Source organism: Ailuropoda melanoleuca, chromosome 4, assembly GCF_002007445.2.
Source record: "Ailuropoda melanoleuca isolate Jingjing chromosome 4, ASM200744v2, whole genome shotgun sequence".
Lineage (NCBI taxonomy): Eukaryota > Metazoa > Chordata > Mammalia > Carnivora > Ursidae > Ailuropoda > Ailuropoda melanoleuca.
In genome coordinates this window covers 64,512,098-64,537,229 of record NC_048221.1, presented here as the reverse complement: position 1 = coordinate 64,537,229, position 25,132 = coordinate 64,512,098, and the positions used below count along the sequence as shown (strand labels likewise).

General features: G+C 42.7%; 1 protein-coding gene across 8 annotated transcripts in view; it reads left to right on the top strand.

Annotated features, from left to right (window-relative positions):
- The window catches only part of SLC9A4 (solute carrier family 9 member A4), a 92,348-nt gene that overhangs the window by 7,615 nt on the left and 59,601 nt on the right, over positions 1-25,132 (top strand). For 3 of the 8 annotated variants that reach the window (XM_002913495.4, XM_034658942.1, XM_034658940.1), the window contains one exon: positions 19,483-20,035. The exons of 3 other annotated variants lie outside the window; for them this stretch is intronic. In XM_002913495.4, coding sequence (XP_002913541.2) covers positions 19,780-20,035 — 256 coding nt within the window. In that variant the 5' untranslated portion in view covers positions 19,483-19,779. Of the gene's footprint in view, positions 1-18,977; positions 20,036-25,132 lie in introns of all 8 variants that reach the window. 2 more of the 8 variants (XM_034658941.1, XM_034658939.1) reach the window with 1 other exon arrangement.

Here is a 25,132-nt window from a genome sequence, read left to right as displayed (position 1 = left end):
ATGTCATCTGCAAAGAGAGACAGTTTGACTTCTTCTTTGCCGATTTGGATACCTTTGATCCCTTTTTGTCTTCTGATTGCTGTTGCAAGGACTTCTAGTACTATGTTGAATAATAGTGGCGAGAGTGGGCATCCTTGTCGTGTTCCTGATCTTAAGGGAAAGGCTTCCAGCTTTTCCCCATTGAGAATAATGCTTGCAGTAGGCTTTTCATAGATGGCTTTTATGAGATTGAGAAATGTACCCTCTATTCCTACACTCTGAAGGGTTTTAATCAGGAAAGGATGCTGTATTTTGTCAAATGCTTTTTCTGCATCAATTGAGAGGATCATATGGTTCTTGAGTCTTTTCTTGTTGATATGATGTATCACATTGATTGATTTGCGAGTGTTGAACCATGCTTGCATCCCAGGTATGAATCCCACTTGGTCATGATGGATAATCCTTTTAATGTACTGTTGGATTCTATTAGCAAGGATCTTGTTGAGGATTTTGGCATCCATATTCATTAGAGAAATCGGTCTGTAATTCTCCTTTTTGAGGGGGTCTTTGCCTGGTTTGGGGATCAAGGTAATATTAGCCTCATAGAATGAGTTTGGTAGCTTTCCTTCTGTTTCTATTTTTTGAAATAGCTTTAGGAGAATAGGTATTATTTCTTCTTTGAATGTTTGGTAGAATTCCCCAGGAAAACCGTCTGGGCCTGGAGTTTTATTATTTGGAAGGTTGTTTATCACTGACTCAATTTCTTCATAGTTAATTGGCCTATTTAAGAAATCTATTTCTTCCTGTTTCAGTCTTGGTAGTTTATAGGTTTCCAGGAAGGCCTCCATCTCTTCCAGATTGTTTAGTTTTTTGGCATATAGCTGTTGATAAAAGTTTCTAATAATCCTTGCAATTTCAATGGTGCTGGTCGTGACCTCTCCCTTTTCAGTCATAATTTTAATAATCTCAGTCCTTTCTCTTTGTTTTTGGACAAGTTTTGCCAGTGGTCTATCAATTTTATGGATTCTCTCAAAGAACCAGCTTCTAGTCCTGTTGATCTGCTCTACTGTGCTTCTGGTTTCTAATTCATTGATTTCTGCTCTAATCTTGGTCAACTCCTTCCTTGTCAGTGGGTTAGGCCTGTCCCTCTGTTGCTGTTCCAGTTTCTTGAGGTGAGAATATAGAAACTGCATTTTAGATTTTTCTATTCTTTTGAGTGAGGCTTGGATGGCTATGTATTTCCCCCTTAGGACTGCCTTTGCAGTATCCCATAGGTTTTGGACCGTTGTGTATTCATTCTCGTTGGTCTCCATAAATTGTTTAATTTGTTTTTTGATTTCCTGGTTTATCGAGTCATTCTTGAGCAGGATGGTTCTTAGCCTCCAAGTGTTTGAGTTTCTTCCAGGTTTTTCCTTGTGGTTGAGTTCCAATTTCAGAGCGTTGTGGTCTGAGAATATGCAGGGGATAATTTCAATCTTTTGGTATTGGCTGAGACCTGTTTTGTGTCCCAGAGCATGATCTATTCTTGAGAATGTTCCATGGGCATTTGAATAGAATGAGTATTCTTTGGTTCTGGGGTGTAGTGTTCTATATATATCTATGAGGTCCAACTCGTCGAGTATGGCATTCAAAGCCTTTGATTCTTTGCTTAGTTTTTGCCAGGGTGTTCTGTCTATTTCTGATAGTGGGGTGTTGAGGTCCCCTACTATTACTGTGTTCTTATCTATATGTCTCTTTATTTTGGTTAAGAGTTGGCTTGTGTATCTTGCTGCTCCCCTGTTGGGGGCATATATATTAATAATTGTCATATCCACTTGTTGAATACTTCCTTTAAGAATAATATAGTGCCCTTCTGTATCTCTCTCTATGGCCTCTAGTTTAAAATCCAGTCTATCTGATATGAGAATTGCTACTCCAGCTTTCTTTTGAGGTCCATTTGCGTGGAAGATGGTACTCCATCCCCTTACTCTAAGTCTGAATGCATCTTTGGGTTCAAAATGAGTCTCTTGTAGACAGCAAATGGATGGGTCATGTCTTTTTATCCAATCTGCAACCCTGTGGCGTTTTATGGGAGAGTTTAAGCCATTTAGATTGATAGAGATTATTGACAGATATGATTTTAATGATGCCATTTCTCTTTAAAGTCTTTGTATCGGTTGTGACTTGCTGCTCTGTATCACTCTTGGGGCCTTTTTACCTTTATAGAGCCCCCCTTAATATCTCCTGTAGGGCTGGTTTCGTGGTTACGAAATTGGTTAATGATTGGCGATTTTGGAACGTCTTTATTTCTCCATCAATTCTGAATGACAGCTTTGCTGGATAAAGGATCCTTGGCTGCATGTTTTTCTCTGAAAGAGCTTTAAAAATGCCCCCCCAAGCCTTTCTCTCATTCCAGGTCTCTGTAGACAGGTCTGACGTAATCCTGATACCTTTGCCTTGGTACGTGAGAAATTTCTTTGCCCTGGCCGCTTTCAATACTGTATCCTTGGATCTAATATTTGCGAATTGCACTATGACATGCCGTGGCGTAGGTTTGTCCTGGTTGAGCTTGGATGGGGTCCTCTCTGCCTCTTGGACACGAATGCTTGTTTCCCTTGCTAGATTAGGGAAGTTTTCAGCTACAATTTGTTCAAATATCTCTTCTAGACCTCTGTTTTTCTCCACCCCTTCAGGGATGCCGATGATTCTGACATTGGATCGTTTCATAGAGTCAGTAATCTCCCGTAATCTACATTCGTGGGCGTGGATTTTTTTAAGACCAGCTTCTATTTTCGTTTTTTCTTCTACTAACCCATCCTCCAATTCGCTAACGCGTTCCTCTGCCTCGGTGACCCTGGCCGTCAGAGCCTCTAGTTTTGACTGCATTTGGCTCATAGAATTTTTAATTTCTGTCAGATTCGCTCTCATTTCTGCCCTTAGGGATTCTATATTCTCAGCAACGCTTTCTCTGATGCTTTTTTCAAGTTTACTCATCATCTTGACCATTGTTGCTCTGAATTCCATTTCTGATAATTGGGATACATCCATATGTATTAATTCTGTGGCCGAGGCCAATTCTGTGGCAGAGGCCACAGACTCATTATCTTTTCTTTGCTGGGGGGGACTTCTCCTTCTCGTCATTCTGATGAAGAGAGATTGCAGGGTTGTCCAGAGCCCAAGTGTTGACTGGGACCCAGGCCGTGCGCCCTTGTTTTATAGAGATCTTAGGGATGTGGGCTTCTTCCTTAAAGAGTTTATTTATTTATTTGAGAGAGAGAGAGACAGTCAGCAAGAAAGGGAACCCAAGCAGAGGAGTGGGAGAGGAAGAAGCAGGTTCCCGGTGGAGAAGCCCGATGAAGGACTCCTTACGGAGCGTTGTGATCACACCCTAATCCGAAGACAGGTGCTTGGTGACTGCGCCACTCAGGCGCTCCGGGTTGTGGGCTTCTTGATTTTTCAGCCTGCCTTCTGGGGGAGGGGCCTGCCTGCAGGTACTCAGAAAACCCTGTTTGGGTAGAGTCTCTGTGTCCCTTGCGAGGGGGGATGGGGATGGGCACCCTGTGAGCCGGTATTTCCGGGCTTTTGTTCTCTGGCGGCTTTCCCTGGCGGTTTGCTATGCCTCTTCTGAGAGAGCAGCAGCGGCTGAAATTCAGCCTCTGTCTCAGAACAGAGGGATCGCGGACCGTTCTCCACTGATGTTCTGGCCACTTTAACTCTGTTTCAATTGGTGCTGCTAAAAACCCTGCAGCGACCCGGGATGTGCTCCCCACAGCCTGTGTGCCAGCCCTCACTTCCAGGGCCAGTAAGTCTCTGTCCTTTGTGCTTCTAACACTGCCCGCTGTCCCCGGTTCCCACGCGCGCTCCCGAGCTCCCGAGCTCCCTGTTTCAGTATGGTTCGCCTGTGCTCTGGAGCGCCAGTTTTCAGTCTGGTCGCGCTTGCACTCCTGAGCTCTCGGTTTCACTCTAGTTCGAGTGTGCGGTCGGGAGCTCCTGTTTTCAGACTTTTGGACACGGGCGTTCCCAGGCTCACTGTCTCAGTCCGCTCTCTTGTGGGTGCTGGTCTGAGAGTCCAGCCCGCTCCCCAGCACAAGGGGCTATTGCTTCCCGGCGCCTGAGCGCAGAGGCTCCCTCCCCCTTCCCTTTATCTTCCTATATCTGTGCTCGGATTCACAGCTCCCCGCTTCGTACCTCAATACTCAGCACTGGAGATGTTCATTTGTAGAGATCCAGATGTATCTTCCTGCGTCTCAGGCTGATTCTGTGGGTGTTCAGAATGGTCTGGTAGATATCCAGCTCGACTCGGACCAGCTGAGAAAGGGTCGCCTACTCCTCCTCCATCTTTTCTCCTCCTTGCAGAAAGTGGTTGCCTTTCTGTTCATAGAGTTTCTGCTACTCTTTTCTTCATTCTCCAGTTGCATTCATAGGTATTCAGAATGGTTTGGTAGCTCTCTCGCTGAATTCCTGGGACCAGACAAACTTTAGGTCTCCTGCTCCTCCGCCATCTTGGAACGCCGAGCTGGAGCTCAACTCCTGTTTTAAACTAGGTTCCTTGCAGAAAGTGGTGGCTATTCTGTTCTTAGAGTTGCTGCTATTCTTTTCTTCATTCTCCAGGTGAGTTTGTAGGTGTTCAGAATGGTCTGATAGTTATCTAGCTGCATTCCTGCGACCAGACGAAATTTAAGCCTCCTGCTCCTTTGCCATCTTGGACTCCTCCTTCCTTTTGCCTTCTTGTTCTGGATGACGCCCGCTGTGACAGAGTATTTCAGTCAATAGCTGTTGAATTGAACTGAGCTCTGGGGCTCTACTTAGCAATGGCTGATGAAGAAATCCATCACCCATCCCACTTAATCCCAGGGCTATTTACAACTGACTCTAACAGGAGCTTTTTTTTTTTTTAAGATTTTATTTATTTGATCGTGAGTGAGAGAGAGAGAGAGAGAGCACAAGCAGAGGGGAGATGCAGAGACGGAGAGAAGTGGACTCCCCACTGAGCAGGGAGCCCGATGTGGGGCTCGATCCCAGGTCCCCGAGATCATGACCTGAGCTGAAAGCAGCCACTCAACCCACTGAGCCACCCAGGTGCCCCTGACAGGAGCTCTTTTTTACTCTCCCAAGCCTTTTTTTCCTCCTCTTAAAATTAACTAAATGACCCTTCTCTTTTGTTGGGTAAACGGAATACTGCCATTTCTCAAAGGACACAGACACATCAGAATCACATCATTTAGCATAATTCTCAGTAAAATGGGATCCACTCTGAGTGTGTAGATATGGGTACTCCATGACAAGTGGGCTTAATTGGTGTGAAAAGATCACATCCCCAGCCTTTTTCTTTTGCGACACACACACACACACACACACACACGGAACTCAATGGAGTGAAGTTGGCTGTCCCAGAAGAAGCAGGTGCAGCATATGTGTGGCTGATTTCCCCAGCTTTCTAGCTGTCTATCAATCACAGAACCCAGTCACTTTCTCCATGCAGTGAGATTCCTGTCAGAGTAGAGAGTAGGACCTGACAAAATAGCACGGTTCTTGGCATCCCACTAGCCTTGGTCCTCAGAGCTGACACTGAATTGCACTGACAATGCATGACTTCCTTAAGGGATTTACAAACCTTGCGTGTCCTGAGTTCTCAAACCAAATTCAACATTGGTTAGGCCAGAACATAAGTGGGGAGAAGGTGGAGACAACGTTTGGGCCCCTGAATTCACCTCCGCCTTTTCTTTCTTGTGTCCCAGGAGTCCTTTTCTGTCTCTCACAGAGAATATCCTAACTCTTATTAAAATCTCTCTTACCTGGGCAGCTCTGTAATGACCTTGGACTAAGAATCATGCGCACAAATTCATTTGACTACATTAAAACATGATCCCAAATGGATTAAAGACGTGATTGTAAACGTTGACACCATAAAACTTCTAGAAGAAAACAGGTGGTAACCTGCTTGACATCAGTCTTGGTGATGATATTTTGGATTTGACACCAGAAGCGAAGGCAACAAAAACAAAAACAAATAAGTGGGATATCAAAATAAAAATCTTCTGCACAGCAAAGGAAACCACCAACAAAATGAAAAGACAACTTACTGAATGGGAGAAAATATTTGCAAAACATCTATCTGATAAGGGGTTAAGATCCAAAATATAGAGAGAACCTATACAATTATATAGCAAAAAACACCTAAATGATGCAATGAAAAAAATAGGCAGAGGATCCAAATAGACATGTTCCCAAAGAAGACACATAGATGACCAACAGGTATATGAAAAGATGTTCAACGTCACTCATCACCAGGGGAATGCAAATCAAAACCACAATGAGATATCACCTCTCACCTGTTAGAATGACTATTGTCAGAAAGACAAGAAATAACAAGTGTTGGCAAAGACATGGAAAAAAAGGAACTTGTCTGCACTGATGGTGGGAATGTAAATTGGTGCAGCCACTACAGAAAACACAGTATGGGGATTCCTTTAAAAATTAAAAATAAAACTACCATATGATCCAGCAATTCCGTTTCTCGGTATTTATATGAAAGAAATGAAAATACTGACTCAAAAAGATATATGCAAACCATATATCTTGCACACCTAAGTGTCCATCAATATGTGGATGGATAAATGTAGTGTCCACACACACACACACACACACACACACACAGGAATACATTATTCAGTTATAGAAAAGAAGTAAATCTTGCCATTTGTGATAATGTGGATGGACGTTGAGGACATCATGCCAAGTGAAATAACAGACAGAGAAAGATAAATACCATATAATCTCACTTGTCTATATAAAATCTAAAACAAAAACATGAACTCAAACACACAGAGAATAGATTGTGGTTGCTAGAGGTAGGGGGTACGGGGTGGGCAAAATGGGGGCAGGTGGTCAAAAGGTACAAACTTCTAGTTATAAAATAAGTAAGTCCCGGGGATGTCATGTACAGCATGGTGACTATAATTAATAAGACTGTACTGTAATTTGAAAGTTGCAAAGAGAGTAAATCTTAAAAATTATCATCACAAGAAAGAAATTTGTAATTATGTGTGCTGATGGATACTAACTAGACTTATTGTGGTGCTCATTTTGCAATATGTACAAATATCAATCCCTCCGTTTACACCTGAAAATAGTATAATGCTAAACACGAATTATATCTCAATAAAACAATATAAATTTAAAAAAAGACATAATCCCATCCAAGTTGCTTCAATGATCAAAAAGCTACTTCCCTGTAAGAGCCTTTCTCTTATACCTGAGCTGAGCATTAGGTAAATATCCCCGAGACAGGTCTGGTCTTGTAGCTCCCAAGAGGGAATCATGTTTGGGAATCTCCCAGAGTTGATTAAACAATCGAGCAGCCCCCTCTGTTTCTCTGAGCAGTAGAAGGTTGACTTTGGGGAGCAGGAACAGATCTCCTCTCTCCTGTCCTGAAAGCAGGGTCAAAGCTCTTGACTTCACTCCAGTGTGGGATGCAGCCTTTCAATTTAGGGGTATGACGTGCCAGAACTCCATCCAAGGCCATCCAGCTTAATTGCTAGCTGTGGGTTTGGAAAGCAAATCATGTTTCTGGACAGCACTGACCAGTTCTCTATCACTGATTTCTTGTTCTTCTTCTTCCTGGAAAAAAAAAAAAAAAGTTTAGCCATGAGAAAGTGACAAGCACTCAGGGGCAAGCAGCATATCCTTTGAGTTCCAGAAGTGCTACACAAATACATTCCGGTAAAGTCAATTTCCAGCAGATGCCCTGGGAAGGAAGAAAAGAGATGCTGATCACTTTGTTTAAAACTGTTCTTGGAGAGGGAGGACTTTCCAACTCATCACATGCAGGCACAGAGCATGGTGTCAGTTTTACCCTTGTTTCTTTTGGAGCTTCTCTTAAGATGAAAGTTGCCTTTGGGAAACAAAATTGAGGGTCAAAATGGAAGAAGACCAAACCCCCAAAACTCTGCTTCCAGCTAGGCACAGCTGGAGCCCTGGGGTATGGGTGATCCCTCTGTGGGGTGCACCACCCTTAATTAGTCCCATGAGGGTGGACAGGATATGGTCACTTAAATTATAAGGGATCCACTGGGGGAGAGGACAACAGGTCATTCCTTCCCCCACCACTGGACTGTTATGAGTAGATGGGTTTCCAAGAGCAGAGGACAAGGATTCTTGGGACCAGGCACGGAAGGTCAGGGCAGACCAGGTTTCTACTGCCTATACAGTTATCTGGATAATTAGACCAAAAATTAGATCATTCAGTAGCTTGCTGCTGGCCTAAAATTCCAGAATAAGTCCTTTAGTTCTCTGTCTTGCAGGCGAAAGCTGGTCCTTTTCCCTTTACTTTTAAAATCTCTTTCTATGCAGGGGTGCCTGGGTGGTTCTGTTGGTTAAGCATCTGACGCTTGATTTCGGCTCAGGTCATGATCTCAGGGTCGTGAAATCAAGCCCTGTATCGGGCTCTACGCTGTGTGTGGAGCCTGCTTAGGATTCTTTCTCTCCCTCTCTGCCCCTCCCCTGCTCTCTCTCTCTTCTGTCTCAAAAAAAAAAAAAAATTCTATGTATGGCAATGAATGGGTAAGTGTCCAGCTCCCTGCAGGGCCCTGAAACCTTCTCAACTGATCTTTCTCAAGGAGTCAAATAAACCGAAAATTATCAGGTGGATCTTGTTACAATGTAGACACATAAGAAAGAATTTGCTTCAACTGAACAATGAGGATGTAACTAAAAGTCTCCTTGTCAATTGCTGGGATCCTTCCTAAGTGCCCGCATCCTCTCAGTTCTAGTCAGGGAAACCTGCTCCATGCAAAATGTGTTCTTGAAACATCACATTCTCTTCCTGAGATAGTATCTCTTCCTTCCTGTTATCCTCAGGACATATGACCGCAAATTCATCATGTTTGTTGAATGAAGAATGCCCTCCTTCTCCCCATTCCTTCCTCCCTCTTTCCTTAACCAGGGCTTACTTAGTGCTTCGTAGTGCCAGGCACTGTGCTAAGCACTGTATGAATATCTGCTCACCTAAGGCCCAAACGCTTTTATCTTTATTATTCTCTTTACATTACAAATGGGGAAACCAAGGCACAAAAGCTTTAAGTCACTTTTCCAAGGTCACTTTTCCAAGCCAGTAAATAGGAGAGCGGGGATTTGGAAGCAAATCATGTAGCTCTAGGCCGTGTGTTCTTCGCCACCCCATGGTCCTGCTTCACAAAGAAGCCTTCTCAACATGCAGCTTTTCCAGAGACTTCTTAGCATTGTCTTCCTTAGTTTTGACTTTCAGAAAGCCATGAGTTTGCTCTGGAACTTCCAAGAAAGAGTTTAGTTTTTCCTTATTGAGAAAATCAGATTGTGGAATAACTGAGGTTAGTGGGAAACACTTTTCATTTCTTTGTTGTTGGGTTTTTTGTTGTTTTTTTCGGATTTTATTTATTTAATTGAGAGAGAGAGAGCACAGGAGCAGGTGCAGATGGAGAAGCAGACTCCCTGCTGAGCAGGGAGCCCGATGGGACCCTGGGATCATGACCTTAGCCGAAGGCAGATGCTTAAGGGACTGAGCCACCCAGGCGCCCAACACTTTGCATTTCAACAAGGATTGCAACCGCTGTCAATCAAGCACAGCCCCTTCGTGCCAGATAAGGCGCTGGGCGCCTCAAACTCAAAGATAAACACGGAAGTGCTCGTTCTGATGAGCTCCTCATCTGGTGGGAGGAGACAGGTTAACGTAAGTCCCAAGAGAAACCCTCTTGGAGAGTAAAAGGGAGTGAGATGCTCCTGGCTTGAACCCTAAAGGGCCAGAATGCATCATTCAGATGAAGGGCAGCGATGGGATGTAGAGCCGAGGTATGCCAGTGAAGGGGCATTTACAATGATGCAGGTTTGAAAGGAGAGTGTCAGGTTTTGTCTCCAAGGAACTGTAAGCAATTTGGGTAAGTGGAGCTGGACACGTAATCAGGGGTTAGAACCTGCAAGTCACCTACATTATGCTAAGGAATAAATGGACCAGAGAGGCTTTTTTTTTTTTTTTAACTAGACCCCAATTTAAGTCCCACCACCTCTGCCCCCTCCCTCTTATCCGTCCAACCCCCCCTCTATCATTCCCCCCACCCCACCCCATCCGGGATTTCCTTGGCTCCATCTGCATGGGTCTCAACCACTTACTTGCTCTGGCTACCATAACCTTGCTTGTTCCACTGGTCCCACGTCAGATCGGTCTTCTCGGGCAGATGCCCTTGAGTCAGCGCACGAGCAGATACCAGCTTCTCATCCAGTAGATGGATTATAGTCTTAGGAAGCTAGAAAGCTCAAACCTTTGCTGCGCGCTTTGAGCTCAGCTTTCCCAAACAGGGTTGAGCAGGGACGCATTGTCTCCTGTGAGGACCCGCAGCCCACCCTCCAGTTCTTGCCCGGTGCGCTCCAGCGTGGTAGGCGGGGCTTTCAAACGGAAGCCATCCATCTCCCAGCTCCCTGGCTCTGGCATGGGGGTGGGGGCGGGGGAAATACTAAGACGTTCGGCAGCTTCTCTACCGTCTTTGGCTGCAGCGGCATCAGTGGCTTCTGCAGGCTCAAGCCTTCCATGGTCTCAGCTTGTCTGGACCCAAGGAGGCTATGGCTCGTCTTCTCACCTCCAAGTCAGTATGAAGCCCTGCAGTGCTAAGTGTATGGCCTGCCTTTCCCACGGGTACTCTGTAAATACATCCTGAAGTAGAAGGCGTTAATGCCCAATGGGGCAAATGTGGACCAATAAAAGCTCAGAGATCGAAAGGACCCTCCAGGTAAATCCTTTTTTATTTCACCCAACTGGCATAGACTTTTCCAAAGCACGGTGATTCTACACACTTTCTGGACGATACCTCATGTGACCAAGCAACTGATTGTGTTTTCTTTGAAGCTATGGCTGTTGAGTAGTAACAAACGAACTCCCTTCCCTGTTGCCTTGCCTAGATTTTGAAACTTTTTTGAGATGTAATTCACATTTTCTACAAGTGACCCATTCCAAGTGTACAATTTGATGGTGTTTAGGATATATACAGACCTGTGGAACCATCACCGTGAATTCAGAAGATTTCATTAACCCACAGAAAACCTCATGACCGTGAGAAGTCCCTCTGGATTCCACCTGTGCCCATTTCCCTTTCACCGCAGCCCCGGGCGACAGCTAATCTACTTTGCATCTCACAGACGCGCTTATTTTGGACACATCCTATAAAGTCTTCTGATATGTGATCTTTTGTGGCTGGCTTCTTAAACTTCGCATAATTGTTTTGAGGTCATTCATATTGTAGCGCATGTCAGGACTTCATTCCATCGTATAGATATTCTACGTTTGATTTATCCATTCAACAGTTGATAGGCATTTGGGCTGTTCCCTCTCATTGGCTATGATGAGTAATGCTGCTAAAAATAGTCATGGACAAGTTTTTGAGTGGCTATGTGTTTTCCTTTCTCTTGGGGATATATCTAAGAGTGGAATTGCTGAGTCATGTGGTAACGCTGTGTTTAACATTTTGAGAAACAGCCAAACTGACCCAGTTTAGATTTCCATTAGCATTTTCATTCCCACCCACATCCTTGCCAGCTTTGGCAACATTGGTTAGAACAGATCATCATTGCCTCCTCCTCTTCCTTCCCATTATTATTATGATTCTCATTACTATTTAGCCATTCTACAATTCTAGTGAGTATAAAATGATATCTCATTGTGATTTTGATCCTATCTCCCTTTTGACAAATGGTATGGTGCCTATTTTCATGTGCTTATTGCCCATTTATGTATCTTTTCTGGAGAAATGTCTTTTCAGATTCTTTGTCCATTTTTTAATTGGGTTATTTATCTTTTTATTATTGAGTTATNCAATTTGGGTAAGTGGAGCTGGACACGTAATCAGGGGTTAGAACCTGCAAGTCACCTACATTATGCTAAGGAATAAATGGACCAGAGAGGCTTTTTTTTTTTTTTAACTAGACCCCAATTTAAGTCCCACCACCTCTGCCCCCTCCCTCTTATCCGTCCAACCCCCCCTCTATCATTCCCCCCACCCCACCCCATCCGGGATTTCCTTGGCTCCATCTGCATGGGTCTCAACCACTTACTTGCTCTGGCTACCATAACCTTGCTTGTTCCACTGGTCCCACGTCAGATCGGTCTTCTCGGGCAGATGCCCTTGAGTCAGCGCACGAGCAGATACCAGCTTCTCATCCAGTAGATGGATTATAGTCTTAGGAAGCTAGAAAGCTCAAACCTTTGCTGCGCGCTTTGAGCTCAGCTTTCCCAAACAGGGTTGAGCAGGGACGCATTGTCTCCTGTGAGGACCCGCAGCCCACCCTCCAGTTCTTGCCCGGTGCGCTCCAGCGTGGTAGGCGGGGCTTTCAAACGGAAGCCATCCATCTCCCAGCTCCCTGGCTCTGGCATGGGGGTGGGGGCGGGGGAAATACTAAGACGTTCGGCAGCTTCTCTACCGTCTTTGGCTGCAGCGGCATCAGTGGCTTCTGCAGGCTCAAGCCTTCCATGGTCTCAGCTTGTCTGGACCCAAGGAGGCTATGGCTCGTCTTCTCACCTCCAAGTCAGTATGAAGCCCTGCAGTGCTAAGTGTATGGCCTGCCTTTCCCACGGGTACTCTGTAAATACATCCTGAAGTAGAAGGCGTTAATGCCCAATGGGGCAAATGTGGACCAATAAAAGCTCAGAGATCGAAAGGACCCTCCAGGTAAATCCTTTTTTATTTCACCCAACTGGCATAGACTTTTCCAAAGCACGGTGATTCTACACACTTTCTGGACGATACCTCATGTGACCAAGCAACTGATTGTGTTTTCTTTGAAGCTATGGCTGTTGAGTAGTAACAAACGAACTCCCTTACCTGTCGCCTTGCCTAGATTTTGAAACTTTTTTGAGATGTAATTCACATTTTCTACAAGTGACCCATTCCAAGTGTACAATTTGATGGTGTTTAGGATATATACAGACCTGTGGAACCATCACCGTGAATTCAGAAGATTTCATTAACCCACAGAAAACCTCATGACCGTGAGAAGTCCCTCTGGATTCCACCTGTGCCCATTTCCCTTTCACCGCAGCCCCGGGCGACAGCTAATCTACTTTGCATCTCACAGACGCGCTTATTTTGGACACATCCTATAAAGTCTTCTGATATGTGATCTTTTGTGGCTGGCTTCTTAAACTTCGCATAATTGTTTTGAGGTCATTCATATTGTAGCGCATGTCAGGACTTCATTCCATCGTATAGATATTCTACGTTTGATTTATCCATTCAACAGTTGATAGGCATTTGGGCTGTTCCCTCTCATTGGCTATGATGAGTAATGCTGCTAAAAATAGTCATGGACAAGTTTTTGAGTGGCTATGTGTTTTCCTTTCTCTTGGGGATATATCTAAGAGTGGAATTGCTGAGTCATGTGGTAACGCTGTGTTTAACATTTTGAGAAACAGCCAAACTGACCCAGTTTAGATTTCCATTAGCATTTTCATTCCCACCCACATCCTTGCCAGCTTTGGCAACATTGGTTAGAACAGATCATCATTGCCTCCTCCTCTTCCTTCCCATTATTATTATGATTCTCATTACTATTTAGCCATTCTACAATTCTAGTGAGTATAAAATGATATCTCATTGTGATTTTGATCCTATCTCCCTTTTGACAAATGGTATGGTGCCTATTTTCATGTGCTTATTGCCCATTTATGTATCTTTTCTGGAGAAATGTCTTTTCAGATTCTTTGTCCATTTTTTAATTGGGTTATTTATCTTTTTATTATTGAGTTATTTATCTTTTTATTATTGAGTTGTAAGAGCTCTTTATATATTCAGGATGCAAGTCCTTTATCAGACATGTGAGTTACAAGTATTTTTTTCCCATTCTGTGAATTGTCTTTCTCACTTCCTTAATAGTATAGTCTGGAGCACAGGTTTTTATTTTGATGAAATCCAGTTTATCTGTTTTTTTCTTTTGTTTGTTATGGCTTCGGGGTGTGTATATAGGAAAGTTTTGCCTACCTCAGGATCATCAAAAGTTATTCCTGTTTTTTTGGTAAGTTTTCAGGTTAGGTCTTACATTTAGTCCATACTCTATTTTGAATTAACTTTTATATATGGTATAAGCATGGGTACACCTTCATTCTTCTGCATGTGGGTATCCAGGTTTTTTAGCACCAGGTGTTGAAAAGTTATTTTTTACCCATTGAATTAATTGTGTTGGAATGCTTGTCAGGAATCAATTGACAATAAATGGAAAGACTGATTTCTGTGTTCTCAGTTCTCCTCTACTTATCTGTATGTCCATTCTGATGCCAATATCACATTATTTTGATTACTGTAGCTTTGTAGTAAGCTTGTTTTAGGATTTATTTACTTATTTGAGAGAGAGAGAGGGAAAAGGAGCAGGAGGAGGGGTAGAGGGAGAGAATCCTTAAGCAAACTCCCTGCTGAACTGGGAGCCCAACCAGGGCTCTATCTCATGACCCTGAGATCATGACCTAAGCTGAGATCAAGAGTCTGACACAACCATCTGAGCCATTCACGCACCCAAGCTTTGCAGAAAGTTTTGAAATTGGAAGTGTAAGTTTTCAGTTTTTCAGGTTTCTTTTTCTTGTTATAAGATTTTTTTTTTTTTTTGAGAGGGGTTTTTTCTGGGCACATTCCATATAAATCTCAGGACCAACTTGTCAATTTCTGAAAGAAAAATAAAAGATACTTAGGATTTTGATAGAGATTGTGTTGAATCTGTAGATCATTTGTGGGGAATATTGCCATCTTAACAATATTAAATCTTTTGAGCCAAGAACAGGGATATCTTTCCATTTATTTAAGTCTTCTTTAACTACCTTCAACGTTGTGTTTTTTTGGAATACAAGCTTTACACTGTTTTTGTTAAATTAATTCCTAAAAATTTAGTTTTTGATGCTATTAATTTCATTTTGGTTTATTCATTGTTCCTGTAAAATACAATTTGTTATTGCATTTTGATGTCATATCCTGCAAATTTGCTGAAGTTTTTTATTAGATCTAGGAGTATTTTATTCAATTATTTAGGATTTTCTCTATATAAAAGGACCTGTCATGTGTAAATAGAGATGGTTTCACTTTTCCCCTTCCAATCTGTTTATCTTTTATCTATTTTTCTTGCCCATTGCCCTTGTTAGAACCTCCAGTAGAATGTTGAATGTGAGTGGCAAGAGCGAAAATCCTTTTCTTGTTTCTGATCTTATGGGAATGCATTTTATCTTCACCATTACGGATGACGGTGGCTGTGGATTTTTTATAGTTGGCCTTTATCATGTTGAGGAAGTTCCTTTCAATTCCTACTCTGTTGAGTGTTCTTAAAATGAAAGGGTATTACATTTTGTTGAATGCTTCTACTTAGTGTACTGAAATGGTCATGTGGTTTTGTCCTTTGTTCTTTTGATGTGATGTTATACTAACCGACATTTGGATGGTTAGCTGGCCTTATATTCCTGGAACAAATCCCATTTGGTATACAGAAGTTTATAATTGCTATGTCTTCTTGATAAATTGGCCCTTTGATTTCTGTAAAATGCCCCTCTGAATCTCTAGTAAAATTGTCTTGACATCTGTGCTGTCGGTTATTTGTATAGCCACTCCAGCTTTCTTACCTTACCGTGTTATGGTATATTTTTTCCATCCTTTTATTGTCAATCTACTTGTATCTTTGAATCTAAAAGTATATCTTTGGAATGCCTGGGTGGCACAGTTGTTTGAGCGACCGACTCTTGGTTTCAGTTCAGGTCGTGATCTCAGGGTTGTGAGATCGAGCCGCACGTTGGGCTCCATGTTCAGCAGGGGAGTTAGCTTGAGATTATCTCTCTCCTTCTTCACATCCCCCCCTCCCACTTGCCCTCCCTCTCTCTAAAATAAATAAATAAATCTTTTTTAAAAACTCTGTCTTCTGGAAATAGCATATAGTCTTACATTTTGGTTGTTGTTATAAACTAGACATTGTAATATCTTGCAGCGATTCTTATTACTGATTCTTCCCCCTCCCCCAGCTCCAGCTGTCACTGTGGTTTGGTTGTCTATTTATTTGTATAGTGACTTGGATGGACTATTTCAGTAAAGTCCGTTTCTCTGTGCAGACTTTAATATTGCCCTGCAGCCCATGTGGTTTGGGGCATACTCATAATCCCCCTGACCTCCTCATCTCTCACCCAGGATGACAGTACTTTGAATAGCGTTCTCTTTGACTCTTTCCCTGATCTCCCTGTTAAGCTTTTAGCTGGTCTGTTATCTCTATGAACATTACACCTACCTCTTACCTCCAGTAATTGCTAGCTGCTGAATGATCTATTGTGTTCAACAGGCCTTAAATTGCTCCAAGTCTGATCCAAATCAAGTCAGGCCCTTTCCAGGGAAATCTTGAGAACAGCCTTTGACACTTCTCTGACCCCATGATGACTCTTCTTATCTGTTTCTTTCCCCAGTTCTTCTGTTATACTTTTAAGTAGTCTGCCTTTCCCATGTTGATGTCATGGAGCTACTGGCTTTTCTTACCTGTGCTCTGCCTAAATCTCCATTGCTTTTGACGGTGCCCTTAGGCTTGAACTTCCCTACTTTTCCTCCAAGTAAACTCAGTCCCCTTAGAGATAGAGAGTTCTCTGTTCTATGGCCTGCCTTCCCCTTTAGCAGAACCTCTGCTCCAACACTCTGGAAAAGGATACAGGGACAGCAACCTGCTTCTCTTGGAGTAACACTCCTGCTTTATGAATGAGGAGCTGGACAGGGGCAGTAGCTCACCGTCTTCTTGGCTTGTCTTCCCTGGTGTGGAAACAGCCCTACAAGTAAGTGGAGATGAGAGTGACTAGGGCCCGGTATTCTTGGCCTGCCGTGCTTGGGGTAGAATTTCAAGCCTATAAGTGAGTGGGGCTGTATAGAAGAAGGGACCTCTCGGTCACACTTGCCTGCAATACTGCTTGTATGACATATTGCTTGGGGGTGACAGATGGGGTGGTACTGATGACAAATACTGACAGTCTGACTCTCTGAGTAGAAGCTGTAACCCTAGACCGGGACCTGGGGTTAGAGGAAGCCCCCTCCTCTTGGCTGTGCCTGCCCCAAGTAGAGTTTTCCTCACAGCAAGCGGGAAGGTGGGGGCAGAAACAAGTGATGCCACACACTCTTGCAGGTTTTACCAATATTTAGAAGATTGTCTTTAATTGCTGTATGCCCATGGGATAATTTCCAGAGACTGAATGGCTGTTCCCTTTATGTTCAATAGCTCTTCCCAATCACGGTTGTCTCCCAAACACCAGGGAGAGTAGTATAGAGCTGCCCACACCACCATTCGAGAAGCGTTTCTCCCTTGCTTCCTTTTTTCTCTCACTTTGCTACCTTAGGTTTGCACCGCTCATGTGACTGTTTTCTAGAGAACCAGGATTAGGAAGGCCATTTTAGAAAGAATATTTCAGGTGGCTGTGTGAAAGCACTAATGCATGGGTAGAAGGGGTGCCAAGGGCTGACCCTGTGGGCCTGGGGGAGGGAAGCAAACTTCAGCCTGGAAGACAAGGTGGTCGGCTGCTGTAGAATTCAAGTTTTCTTCTCATTATCCCCTGACCTTGGCACCACTTTTCTCATAGTGATTGTACTCTCAGGTACCAGTTCATTGTAAGGCAAAACATGTTGTAATATAGTCACAAAGATTTGAAATTTTAGAGCAGGAAAATATACTTTGTATGGACAGTATCTTCATTTTATAGATGACAAAATTGAGGCTCAAAACAGGTAAAGTGTCTTTCGTGGAGTGAAGCAGGTAATTAATGCCGGGGAACAGAGGTTTTCTGATTCTTAGTTTCAGTCTTGGCATGGAGCACCATGAGACATTCTCTCTCATTTCTTTTTAGAAAACAAAAGTAAGGGGCGCCTGGGTGGCGCAGTTGTTAAGCATCTCCCCTTGGCTCAGGGTGTGATCCTGGCATTCTGGGATCGAGCCCCACATCAGGCTCCTCCACTGGAAGCCTGCTTCTTCCTCTCCCACTCCCCCTGCTTGTGCTCCCTCTCTCGCTGGCTGTCTCTCTCTCTCTCTGTCAAATAAATAAATAAAATCTTAAAAAAAAAAACCAAAGTAAAATAAAAGTGCAAATGAAAAGGTAAAATATCTATTCAAAAGAAGTTTTCCATTACAAGGCTATGCATGTCATCTTTTCTGAAAAAAATATTGACCCAATATGGTGACCTCCTTGCAGGGAACCTGATGGTCTCAATTTAGTGACTAAATCGGATATATTTTAGAGCCAAATTGCAAAGGAAAGAGGGAAAAAAACCCATATGTGAGCTGTTAGTCCTTGTCTTATTAAGAAGTTGCATTTAGATCCCAGCCTTCGTCAACAGAGGTAGCTCTGTTTCCCAGGGATCTTTGCTGAGCATGGGGCGGAGAATGGAAGTCATCTACACTCACTAGCATGAACCAAAAATATATATAAATTGCCCTGCAGTTGGATATGGAAAAGGCACTGAGACTGTTTATGAAGAATAATTCTCATTTTCTATTGAGCGCTCCTGCATTGCAACAGAGTTCTCATTTTCATATAGAATAAGAAATGTGAATAAAAATAATAAAAACCAGCAATTATTAAGCGCCACTTAAATGCCAGATACTTTACTTGCTTTATCTCATTTAATGCTTCTAGCCAGTCGATGAGGTAGCTATTATTATCCTCCCCCTTTTCAGAAAAGGATGCTTTGGAAAGTAATTTGGTTAAGGCCACCTGGCCAGCTGTAGGAGAAGCAGAAGTGGATGCATGGAATCCATTTCAAATTCTTCCATCCAAACACTCTTTTTTGAACAAATAGACCAAATTAACAAAAATTTTTTAAATGAAAAATTTGGATGTGCCATGGAAGTTTTTCTTAACTAGGTTTTAGATGTATTTCATGAAACTTGTTCTTCTGCTCTCTCTCTCTCTTTTTTCCTGTATAAAGTTCATGGAAACCTGGCACTTTCTTTGAATTACTGCTTGTGAGTTCGGTAATCTGTTATCCTGCCTCCTCTTCCTTCCTAATTTACAGAGACCACATGCTTCCAGGGCAATCCTGGCTGACACCTGTAGTCTGGCGTAATTATTAATCGCTCTTCTCTACTCTCAAAAATGCCCTTGTGTGGACGATAATGACAAGACCACCTTAATCACTCATCATTAAGCACGCCGAGGTGTCATATTGCGGATGCCCACTAGGTGTCAGCAGTGTAACCCCCGGAAAATACTAAAGGAGAGCATTTCATTACAAAAGTCCTGTCAGAGCAAATAATTAAGTGTAGTGCAGGAGCTACCTGCAGCCTTGCCCATTTAAAACAAGTGCGAGAGCAGGGGGAGGAGAGAAGGAGCAGGTGCACGTAGCACCTTACTGAGACCTGGTGGAGAGGGAAGGATTCCCTTCCTAGACAGAAGGACTCCAGTGATATCTGGAATGAACACCGTGGTATCCTTTTTAATTTTCACTCACAAGATGAAACCAGTGTGCACTGAAGTGAGGAAACAGCTTTGAATGAAGACATGTTTTTCCCCTTCCTAAGCTGTTCTTCAAATCATGATCGGATGAAGGTCACACAGGTGACTTGGGCTTTAAAGAGTCTACTGAATGACTGACGCCTTTGAGCCAGAAGCTGAGTTGTCTGAACACAAATCCTTTAAAGGTGATTTGAAAACATCGACACTCAGAATTCAGTGACACGCTCGGACTCTTCTTGGAATGACCCACAGACTGTACGTATATTACCTCCGACCCAGGTAGCCGCCTCTGCTCTCTAGAAACCCTCCTCCAGGCACATGTACCGCACACAGCCGCACACGGGGTAGGAGAAACCCACAGCATGGGTCTTCGGAGGCTTGTGCTTTTCAGTCCTGGGAACTGGTGGCTACTGCTGGTGGCCCTCAAGTGTTCTGAAGCATCTTCAGATTTGAAGGAATCCACAAATTCCTCTGCCCAGCAGGAAACTAATGCTCGGTTTGCTGCTGCCAGCTCAGAGGCAGATGAGAAAATACCTGTTTTTGCCCTGGATTATGACTACGTGCAAATTCCTTATGAGGTCACCCTCTGGATACTTCTGGCATCCCTTGCAAAAATAGGTAAGTCCCCAAGCCCCTGGGTGTGGGAGTCGTTCTCCATGTGAAATAATGTCTGTGCGAGTGCCTTATAGGTGGTGAGCTACACGGATTTTAACTGTTACTGCTATTGCATCAAAAAAATCTGTTCCTTCGAGTCAAGGGGAAGTCGTAACTGCTCTTTATAAAGCCCTGTAACATTTCAGGATTGCGCTTTGAAATTTGAGCATACTTGTGGGTTCTCGGTTGTTTTGATTTCTTCTTTTCAAGGTGACAACTACATGACATTATTTGGCAGGTAAAAATCTCGAGTTCTATGCATTAAAAACTAGAGAAAAGGCATTAGACCTCGGAATGATGCCCATTGGAAATTTCAGGAGCACATAATGATTCTTCTGTATAATATTCTTCCTTCATTCTTGGCCATGTCACTGTGGGCTTCATCAATGACTCCCTTTGTTTATTCTTTAAAAGTGACATGTGCTTCTTGCAGAATGGTAGAAAGCAAGGAACAAGACAATCACAGGCCACTCTTAGATCACTCAGTGGTGGGATATGGGGGCATAAGAGAGGATATGTCAGTAAGATACTGGTTTATGCCTGAGCCAAATGGTGCCAGTGGGGCACCTCTGGTTTCCTTTGTGAAATAAAGGGAATTCAAATTCATGGATTAAACCCTAATCAGGGTTATTTGTGCCAAAATCCAAAATAATGGTGGTACACCCTGTGATCACTTAATTCCTACCCTCTTGTCTCCCTAAAATCAGCTTATTCCAAAGGGAAAGACTGATACCGTTATCTCAGTTATTAAGCGTGACATCTCCTTTGCCTCTGTTATGAACTTTGTTACTGGAGGAGATAAATTGGGGTAGAATCTATGAGTCATTTTGGTGCTTATTTATAATTTTCCTGCAGCATGGGTGTGAAATAAGGACTGAGCCACAGGATCTGGCAGTTAACTCCCTGGGATCAGGACTGCGGGCTCCATCTACTCATCTGACTCCCTCCCCGGGGATGCCGGGGTTACTGGTGGATTCACCAGATGCTCCTTCACAATTGCTATTCATTTTGAGCTAGTAAAGTGTGAAGAGCGAATGGAAATTCTTAATTTGAAGAACTCCTGTGTGATTTGTCAAAGCATTAAATTACACAAAATGTCTGACGTTATTTCTAAAAAGTGCTCAAGTGAAAATGGCTTCCTAGCGGGGTAACATTCTTAGTTTAGAACTAGGGTTCTACCACCTTTCATGCAACCACATAGGCGCTGAGATCTTTCAAAACGGTCTTATGTGGATCTTGAGTTTTCCTTTGTGAACAATACTGTTCCCACCCACTCCTTCCCTCTTCACAGTAATGGGGGAAGTTGGTCTGGAAATCAAGGAACTAGAGCTGCCACTGACCAGTTAGTCACCTTTTCTTTCTAAGTCTCCATTGAGAGACTATGAAATTATTTCTAAGACCTCGTTTTGGTACAAATTAGGATTTTCTAGTGGCAAAGAGGTTTACATTCTATGTTAGTAAATGGCACAACTCAGAAAGGATATAGTTTATCTTGGTTTTATGTTAGCATTAAACACAGTTTTTTTTTTTGAGTATTGCATGTACCTAGACCCACCATGTCTAGAAGCTCAGAGGACAGTTAGGACACTGTTGTTCACAGGGCTATTGGCTTAAATGTTCTTGATTTTCATTTTGGTGAAATTCAACGTACTTTAGAAAAAGAAAATAACTTCAGTAGATTATTGGTTGGATCATACTTATTCAAATACAATCTCATATTTGCTGGTCTTTAAGAAAGGCTATTTCTATATTGCACATGAGAAGAGGGCTATGTTTAATGATTATTGTTTCTTATGTGTCAAGTACTGGGCTTGTAGTTTTATATATGGTGGTTCATTTGCCTGGGGCAAAAAAAATGATATAAAACCCACATAAGGAATGTATATAGATTTTTTAGATTCTATATTGTAAAACTTGAATCAAAATATAATTAATAGTCATTATATTTAACATTCATTCTTTCACTCAGTCGTTCTGTCAAGACACATTTATTGATGCCCTTACCATATGTGGGAATGACCATGGTTCCTGGCCTCGAAGGACTTAATGTAATGGGGAAAACAGATGAATCTCACACTGCCTAGCAGGCACTCTGACATAAGAACACCACAACTGTCCCCCAATTCCTTTTTAAAACAGCCAACCACGTGTGTTATAGAAAAAGAATATTATAGAACAATGATAATACGGAGTCACCTCAGATTTTGTTGTTTATCTTTTATTTTAGTTCTGCTTTTCAGCCCTTTACGGAAGGGTGTTCTTTGAGTCATTGGGCAGAATGGAATGGTGGGGCCATCTTTGACTTTCAGGCAGGACTTTGTTATCAGCGGCCAAATTTCAGGCACTGGAGCTGTAAACTCTCAAAGTGACTGACTCTGTTGTCCATCATGAAAAAGAAGGAGGGATGTAGAGTGTGAAATGCACATGGTGTTTCTCCTCACAATGCCCTACTTTACAGTGCATGGCGTCTCTTCCTGCTACCGCCACGTGGGTGTAACTTGGCTTAAGACAGGTGCGTGTTGGATCCATTTCAGGAAACTCGATTCCTGGAAGAAGGACCAAACTGCGGAGACACGGCCTGAGAAAATCACACTGTAGGCTCTTCCACCTCTTTGACATGTTAAAAAATCCAGTGTAGTTAGAATAAACACAGACTGAAGAAGAGGAAGAAGGAGGAGGTGGAGAAAGAGAAAGTTGTCATTAGGAAATGGAGAGAGCAGGACTTTCAAACTCCTGAAGGAGGTCTTAAACTGGTCTTGGAGCCAGGGGGTAGGCTTGTGGTTTTGGACAGTGTTCCTTGATACTAATTATATTCTATCATAATAAACTGCCTGCTGATAACAAATGAAATCCAAAGCTGTGATCTGGGAAACCTACATGCTCTTTGAATGGCTGTACTTAAAATTCCTTAATTTTTACTTTTAATTTTTTTATTTCAAATTTTATTTAAATTCTAGTTACTTAACATATGTGGTAAAATTGGTTTTTCATATAGAATTTAGTGATTTGTGACTTACATATAACACCCAGTGCTCATCACAGCAAGTGCCCTCCTTAATCTCCATCACCCATTTAACCCATCCCCCACCCACCTCCCTCCATCAACCCTCAGTTTGTTCTCTAGAGTTAAGAGTCTCTTATGGTTTGCTTCTCTCTCTCTTTTTTCTTCTCTTACATTCATCTGCTTTGTTTCTTAAATTCTACCGACGAGTGAAATCACGTGAGATTTATCTTTCTCTCTCTTACTTCGCTTAGCATAATACACTGTAGCTCCATCCACATTGTTGCAAATGGCAAGATTTCGTTCTTTTCGATGGTTGAGTAGTATTCCGTTGTATTTATATATACCACATCTTCTTTTTCCATTCATAAGTTGATGGACACTTGGGCTCTTTCCATAGTTTGGCTATTGTTGACAATGCTGCTATAAATACTGGGGAGCATGTGCCCCTTTGAATTTGTATTTTTGTATCCTTTGGGAAATACCTAGTAGTGCAATTGCTGGGCCATAAGGTAGTTCTATTTTTAACTTTTTGAGGAACCATCATACTGTTTTCCAGCATGGCAACACCAGTTTGCATTCCCAGCACCCCAAAAATACGTAATTCAGTTAAGAAATGAGCAGAAGACATGAACAGACATTTTTCCAACAGACACATGAAAAGATGCTCAGCACCACTCATCATCAGAGAAATACGAATCAAAACCACAATGAGATATCACCTCACACCTGTCGGAATGGCTAAAATGGAATTAAAATCAAAATTCCTAAGGAGACATTCAATGGCTTCCTGTGCCTTGTGGGAGAAATCTACACTCCTTAGCCTTGAACTCAAGACCCTCTCTTATTAGGCTCAATCATCTACTGACTCTACTTCCAATATTCTTCTCAATTCATAATTTGCTCGAGCCAGGTGGATCTCCTCAATGAATGTCAGACATATCTGACTGGGCCATTCCTGTCCCTCTTCTTTTTCTCTTGGAGTTCTCCCCACCTAAAATCTTTTCCATTCTTCTGTCCAACTATGTAAGTCCTAGTCATCCCCCAACAACTTGTTCAATTTCTACTTCCCATATAAAAGCTTCTCTGGGGGTGCCTGGGTGGCACAGCGGTTAAGCGTCTGCCTTCGGCTCAGGGCGTGATCCCGGCGTTATGGGATCAAGCCTCACATCAGGCTCCTCTGCTATGAGCCTGCTTCTTCCTCTCCCACTCCCCCTGATTGTGTTCCCTCTCTCACTGGCTGTCTCTATCTCTGTCGAATAAATAAATAAAATCTTAAAAAAAAAAAAAAGCATCTCTGGTGAACATTTAACCTGATCATTCATTTACACACTTACAGATTCTTCCAGCAAATAGACTAGCTGTTGCAGGCAAGATAACTTGCATAGCACTTTGAAGACATATAGTGTGATATTGCCATTCTGTCTGAGTTGGAAGAATTTGGAGGTTAGTAGGAGACATAATCCATACACAGAAAATGATAGAAAGAGAACATTGTTTTAGACAGATATTGATAAACTATTACAGAGGAAGACATATGATTTCCTTGGGAAGTGGTTCGGAAAAGTTTAATTTTGAAGATCGAGCAAGACCTAAATAGGTTGAAGAAAAAATAATCCAGGCAGCAATAAATGACAGGAAAGGAGAACCACAGGGAAAAGGTGTGTGGTTGGTTGTAACGTAGGATGCATAAGGATAGTGTTGGGGGGGAGGGATATTGACTTGGAGAGAACCCCAGAGTGGCCGGCTGTGCTCTGACTTCTCCTGTTTGTTCATACAGTCAGTATATACTTCACTGCATTCTTATGCATTGCCTTGTTTTTGTCTTATTTGTTAATGTCTTATTTCTGAAATTCCATCAATAACTGGAATTGTAAACAACATGTTTGGTTCTCCACGTCACACACAGTGCTCAGCAGTGGGTTGGTCTTGGCCCCAGGATGCTTCCCAAATACCCTCAGTTTAAAATCTGTGAGATGTTTTGTGTGCCTTCAGAGTCTTAGGTGGGGAATGAGACGAGTAGATACACGTGGTTTGGAAAAGTCATCTGGAAGCAGCTG